The following is a 6,860-nucleotide window of genomic DNA, read 5'->3' as shown; positions in this document are numbered from 1 at the left end:
AACTGCCACCCTAACCTGTAGTTTCTAAAATGGGGTCACTTTTTTGGAGTTTCTACTCTAGGGGTGCATCAGGGGGCTTCAAATGGGACATGGTGTAAAAAAAAACAGTCCAGCAAAATCTGCCTTCCAAAAACCGTATGGCATTCCTTTCCTTCTGCGCCCTGCCGTGTGCCCGTACAGCGGTTTACGAACACATATGGGGTGTTTCTGTAAACTACAGAATCAGGGCAATAAATAATGAGTTTTGTTTGGCTGTTAACCCTTGCTTTGTAACTGGAAAAAAAATATTAAAATGGAAAATCTGCCAAAAAAGTGAAATTTTGAAATTGTATCTCTATTTTCCATTAAATCTTGTGCAACACCTAAAGGGTTAACAAAGTTTGTAAAATCAGTTTTGAATACCTTGAGGGGTGTAGTTTCTTAGATGGGGTCACTTTTATGGAGTTTCTACTCTAGGGGTGCATCAGGGGGGCTTCAAATGGGACATGGTGTCAAAAAAACAGTCCAGCAAAATCAGCCCTCCAAAAACCGTATGGCATTCCTTTCCTTCTGCGCCCTGCCTTGTGCCCGTACAGCGGTTTACGACCACATATGGGGTGTTTCTGTAAACTACAGAATCAGGGCAATAAATAATGAGTTTTGTTTGGCTGTTAACCCTTGCTTTGTAACTGGAAAAAAAATATTAAAATGGAAAATCTGCCAAAAAAGTGAAATTTTGAAATTGTATCTCTATTTTCCATTAAATCTTGTGCAACACCTAAAGGGTTAACAAAGTTTGTAAAATCAGTTTTGAATACCTTGAGGGGTGTAGTTTCTTAGATGGGGTCACTTTTATGGAGTTTCTACTCTAGGGGTGCATCAGGGGGGCTTCAAATGGGACATGGTGTCAAAAAAAACAGTCCAGCAAAATCTGCCTTCCAAAAACCATACGGCGCACCTTTCACTCTACGCCCCGCTGTGTGGCCGTACAGTAGTTTACGGCCACATATGGGGTGTTTCTGTAAACGGCAGAGTCAGGGCAATAAAGATACAGTCTTGTTTAGCTGTTAACCCTTGCTTTGTTAGTGGAAAAAATGGGTTAAAATGGAAAATTAGGCAAAAAAATGAAATTCTCAAATTTCATCCCCATTTGCCAATAACTCTTGTGCAATACCTAAAGGGTTAACGAAGCTTGTAAAATCAGTTTTGAATACCTTGAGGGGTGTAGTTTATAGAATGGGGTCATTTTTGGGCGGTTTCTATTATGTAAGCCTCGCAAAGTGACTTCAGAGCTGTAGTGGTCCCTAAAAATTTGGTTTTTGTAAATTTCTGAAAAATTTCAAGATTTGCTAACAAATCCCCAAAAAATAAAATATCAATCCCAAAATGCTACAAACATGAAGTAGACATATGGGGAATGTAAAGTCATCAAAATTTTTGGGGGTATTACTATGTATTACAGAAGTAGAGAAACTGAAACTTTGAAATTTGCAAATTTTTCAAAATTTTTGGTAAATATGGTATTTTTTTATGCAAAAAAATTTACTTTTTTGACCCAATTTTAGCAGTGTCATGAAGTACAATATGTGACGAAAAAACAATCTCAGAACGGCCTGGATAAGTCAAAGCGTTTTAAAGTTATCAGCACTTAAAGTGACACTGGTCAGATTTTCAAAAAATGGCCTGGTCCTAAGGTAAAATAGGGCTGAGTCCTTAAGGGGTTAACAAGTGGGAGGCACATATGCAAACTGTAGTAATTCCTGCACCGTTCACCTGATCTGGATGTAAATCCCCTCAGTCTGCAGGTAAAGTGCATCTTGTTCGTTTCATTTCAAATCCGTTGTGTCCATGTCCCAATATTTATGGACCTGACTGTAGATTATGTCTGATCCGAACATGTTGCACCGCACTACATATAACCAACCCCAGTGGGCGGGGTCACCAGTGGGCGGGGTCAGCTCTAGGCCGCTACAGACGCCAAGCATCATGGGATTCGTAGTTCACTGCCGGCGTCAGCCACCTATTGCCGGTGTCGTGACAATGAAGTCTCATTATTTTACGGATAACATCATCCATTATTCATCTGCGTGTAATATTATCATTATACTGCGGATATCTCACATCCAGGGTTCACCTAGCGAGAACTGACGGCCGTAACCTCTGTGTTACGGGGACAGGCACACTGCAGGACAGCCTTCGTGGGGTCCTCTGGGCGCCTGGGTTTCTCGGTGGCTTCTGGGAATCGATCTTTCCGTAGTCGGCCCTGAGACAGACAAGATGGGTGAGTGCGGCTCTGCGGCGTGGCGCGGGACCTGGGCGGCTGGAGAGCGGGCCGGGAGGTACCATGGGCTCCGGTGGGGCCCGGCATCTTTCCGGCTGGTCGTCAGCAGCGCCGCCGGTGTGAGGAGAGACGTGACGGCGTGTCTGGTACACCATGAGGCCGCGGTGTGAGGCGCGGGCGCCATGACAGGCGGGACTCCCACAGCCGGGCTGCAGACCAAGGCGTCTGTCCTGTCGTGTTGCTGCTGCTGCTGCAGAGCCCGGATGTGTCCCCCCTAGGATCGTGTGGTCTCTCCCGAGTCCTCCCGCTCTCCACTCTGTGGTCTCTCCCGTGTACCCCCGCGCTCTGCACAGTGGTTTCTCCCATGGCATTGTAGAAGCTGCGGTTCTTCTCCTACTAATGTGAACGGCTCCTACGTTTTTTGCAGCTGTTTAGTTTTGCTACTTTTTATGTCCAGATTATGGCTGTGTACATACTGAGTACATAGCTTTTGTTCTAGGAGGCAAAAAACTAGTAATTTTTTTTTTTTTTTTTTTTTTTACAGTAATTTTGCTAGTGATTTTATTTTTTACCTAGTAAATTAGGCTAGGCCTTTTTTTTTTCTTTTAAAGAATTTTTAAATCCCCCCCCCCCCCCCTTCTACCGGGGGATTTAAACCGGCGACCTCTGATGCGGTGCCTTATGGCTGTCAGTGTAACGCTAGCGGGACTATGATGGCTGACATTGGGGGGCATCGTCCGGCCTCCAGCTGATGGGGTGACAGGGACTGAATGGCAGGTGTACGTCACCTCTGATCCCAGCTGTGTATTATGACCAGCTCCCGAAGCGGATGCTTGTGGTTCTCCTCCTCCGCCCCGTACAGCAGATTGCGGGGCTCCTGTATTATGGTGGTTGCTGGGATCCTGGCGGAGAGCCCTTTATCTGAAGCTGGCCCATCTCCGGGGTTAGGCTGCCTGCACACGATCGTATTCTGGGCCCATGTCAGATCTACATTTTTTGTGGGGATCGCACCTTTCTATTGCGGCCGTTCCCCAAAATCTAGAACATGTCCTGTGTTTGTTCTAATGGAGCGAGAGAACTGCGGCGTGCACACGGATGGTGTCTGTTTTGCGGATCTGTGGTTTTTGGGTGCAAAATGGATACCGGTGTGTATTTGTCCTTAGGGGAAAAAAACAATGGCTATTTTCTTCTAAAAACAGCACCACCCCTGTCCGTGGGTTGTCTGGTATTGCAGCTTGGTACCATTAGAGTCAATGGAACAGATCTGCAGTATTGCATGCAACCTGTGGACAGGGGTAGTGCAGTTTTAGGAAGAAAGCCCCATGTTTTAAGTCTGGACAACCCCTGTAAAAATAGTTGCCGGCCCTGATTGTGTGTGTGTGTGTGTGTGTGTGTGTGGGGGGGGGGGGGGGTGTCGTCCCTGGTCACATGACCAGTCAGTAAGCTGTAGAGGGTCACTGATGTGCACTGATTTCTGGTGGACGTAGTTCCTGGGATTGTTCCGTCGTTAAGGTGTTTGGGGCCCCGTGTCCCACGGATGAACCTCGGTGCAGACACTTACCACCTCTAATCTCTTATTTCTCCTCTCAGGCAAGTGCCGAGGTCTTCGTACAGCAAGAAAGCTGCGCAACCACCGACGTGAGCAGAAGTGGCACGACAAGCAGTACAAGAAGGCCAACTTGGGGACCGCTCTCAAGGCCAACCCCTTCGGAGGCGCTTCCCACGCCAAAGGAATCGTCCTGGAAAAAGTGTAAGTGGGGTTGGGGGGGGGCGGCGACGACGTCTATGACTTTCTTGTCGCTGTAGATACTGTGCCGTGTGTGACCACTATCCTGATGGGGAGCAGTGGACATGTGAAGGTGCGGTCCGTGCTGATGCGTTGTATACGGGGTGATCTGGGGTCTTATGAAACCCGTCTTGTCTTCCAGAGGTGTTGAGGCTAAGCAGCCCAATTCTGCCATCAGGAAATGTGTCCGAGTGCAGCTGATCAAGAACGGCAAGAAGATCACCGCCTTCGTCCCTAACGACGGCTGCTTGAACTTTATTGAGGTAACTATAATGCAATGTTTATCCGGTTAGGCCCGGTTCACACTGGGCAGATTTGATGCAGAAAGTTTGACATTTGATCTTGGGGGACGAAAAAATAAGTATTTGCCTCTTGGTTCTCTCGTGCTGAGGCTTCCCTGCTCGCTGCCTGTGTCTTTAGCGCATGTTGATGCGTGACTTCAGAAGCCTGTGATTGGTTGCAGTGGTCACGTGTCAATGCTGGATGAGTCAGGCCTCTCCATGGGAGCAGCAGGAGACTGGGAAGGTGAGGTATACAGAGCAACTCCGTCTCCTCTGCCCCTGTGGATGCTGCTGTAGAGAAGCTTGTGGATGTTCACTTCTCCATTGAAGGTGGTTGGGAGGATCCACAGCAAGTCCTTGCTCGGACCACGGCAAACGTCATGTGGCAGATCCGTTCCCTGATTTCACCTAGTGGATGCTGTAATCCGCTGTGGATTTTCTGTCTGAAGATCCAGACCAAAAAGCTGCCTCAGTTCCTACCAATGACGGGTCCGTAGCGGCGGCCGATCTGTTTCCTATACGACGGAGGGAGTCTCGGGGGTCTGTCTGATTACACGTCGGTGGGCTGTACAGGATTAGAAAAGAGAACTTGCGGTTTTCACTGGTGCAGCCCATGGACAGAATTGTTTACAGCTATTGATGGGGTTGTCCTCTTAGACTTTGGCGTTTAATAAATGAGTGCACTTTGTGGGGGGGGGGGGGTAAAAATGGGCCTCTCACCACTTGAATGCATGGTAACACTCGCTCTGCACTGGAGGCGGCAGGCCCTGACTCTCCCAGCGCAATGGCATTATGTAGAGAACGTCAGGTCCTACTGCCCCCAGTGCAGAGAGAGCTCCTGTAAGTCCTGGGGAGGCAGTTGTTGGGATATTAAAGGGCTTCTGTCACCCCCCAAAACTCCTTTTTTATTTTTGGGAATATTAAAATCCTTATTGGACGACTATTCAATATATAGGGCTCTTAGCTTGTTCTGTGCCTTTGTTTCATTAAAAATCGAGCTTTTAAAATATGCAAATTACTTCACTACCAGTAAGGAGACTCCCTACTTGCTGGTAGTGAAGTAATTTGCATATTTTAAAAGCTCGATTTTTAATGAAACAAAGGCACAGAACAAGGTAAGAGCCCTATATATTGAATAGTCGTCCAATAAGGATTTTAATATTCCCAAAAATGAAAAGAGTTTTGGGGGGTGACAGAAGCCCTTTAAGAGGGGAAAAACAAGGAAATTCATTTTTATTTATGGCCATTTTTGTTTCCCCCCCCCCCCCCCACTTGTGTGTATGTACCCTTATAAATCAAATTTGATTCCAAATCTGGCTTCTGGAGCCACGTCCCCCTCCTTCAATTTGACTGTCGCACAACTTGCCTTGCTTTGGCAATCTCGCCCCTTTGCCATTGCTCTGGGTACATGTGCGTGCACAGGTCACGTCGGGGTATATCTGGGGGCTGAGGTGGTGGTCCTGTGTCTGAACCCATTCCCAGGTGTCTGCATTCGCTCATCTCTACCGATGACTGAAATGTCCAAAGCACAACGTGTTCATGGTTCTTGTATTGCATTTTTAGAAGACCTTCATTTGGTTACGGCGTTCTGCGTTGGTGAGCGGCGCCCGTGTGTCTTCACTGGCCGCCTGTAGCCTCTGTGCTGGGCCTACAGCTCTCCCTGATGTACGGCGACCGATTCTGTCACTCTAACAAGTCTCCTTTTTTTTTCTTCTACTAAGGAAAACGATGAAGTTTTGGTGGCTGGATTTGGTCGGGCTGGCCATGCCGTTGGTGACATTCCCGGTGTCAGGTTCAAGGTCGTAAAAGTAGCCAACGTGTCTCTGCTGGCCTTGTACAAAGGCAAGAAGGAGAGACCAAGATCCTAGACGTCTTCTGCCCTCCCCTCCTTCAATAAACAACTTTCACAAACTCGGGTCTGTCTGCTGTGGTTTACTGCTCCTGTCCGTCGTGGAATACGGTCCACGTGGCTGCTGTGAGGTCATCCCTTGATGCTGGTAATAGATTGGGCAACATGGCTGCCCCCATGATGTGCAGAGAAATGTAAAAACATAGGTGCTAAATGCCCTTAAGTAAAGACCTCAAAGGTGTGCATTACCTTGTCCTGTACATCTCCCGCACCGAGGAGTTGTTGGGATGAAACTTTATGTGAATGTAGTGATAAATGTGATTACAATATTAGAGAAGCTTATTGGGGAAACGGTACAACCGAAAGGAGGCTCTAGGACCCTGCACACTTGTAGGTTGGTGACGATGGCATCCCAGCTGGTCCCATAAATGCTGGATTGGCAATAAATCAGGTGACCCGGCAGCCCAGGAAGTGTTGTGATCTGGAGGAGACATTCCCGGGAAATTCTTGATGTGTGCGGGCGAGCATTACCCTGCTATGAGAGGAACCCGTGTGGCGGCAGGACGTCCTGCACGTATCGCTGAGCGGTTAGTGTCCCTCGTATCATTACTAGGGGTGACTGTTATATCATGGTTCCTCAGATCATCACTAGCAGAGTGTTGCTCTACAGGCAGGATTGAAGTT

General features: G+C 47.7%; 1 protein-coding gene across 1 annotated transcript; it reads left to right on the top strand.

Moving 5' to 3' along the window:
• Nucleotides 1-2,120: 2,120 nt before the first annotated feature.
• Nucleotides 2,121-6,243, top strand: RPS23 (ribosomal protein S23). Its single transcript, XM_040431330.1, has 4 exons — nucleotides 2,121-2,260; nucleotides 3,851-4,010; nucleotides 4,189-4,309; nucleotides 6,049-6,243. The coding sequence occupies exons 1-4, from the start codon at nucleotides 2,257-2,259 to the stop codon at nucleotides 6,193-6,195; spliced, it is 432 nt and encodes a 143-aa protein (XP_040287264.1). The 5' UTR covers nucleotides 2,121-2,256; the 3' UTR covers nucleotides 6,196-6,243.
• The last annotated feature ends 617 nt before the right edge of the window (nucleotides 6,244-6,860 follow it).

The sequence above is a fragment of the Bufo bufo genome, chromosome 5, assembly GCF_905171765.1.
Source record: "Bufo bufo chromosome 5, aBufBuf1.1, whole genome shotgun sequence".
Classification (NCBI taxonomy): Eukaryota; Metazoa; Chordata; class Amphibia; order Anura; family Bufonidae; genus Bufo; species Bufo bufo.
This window is presented reverse-complemented; position numbering and strand designations above follow the sequence as displayed.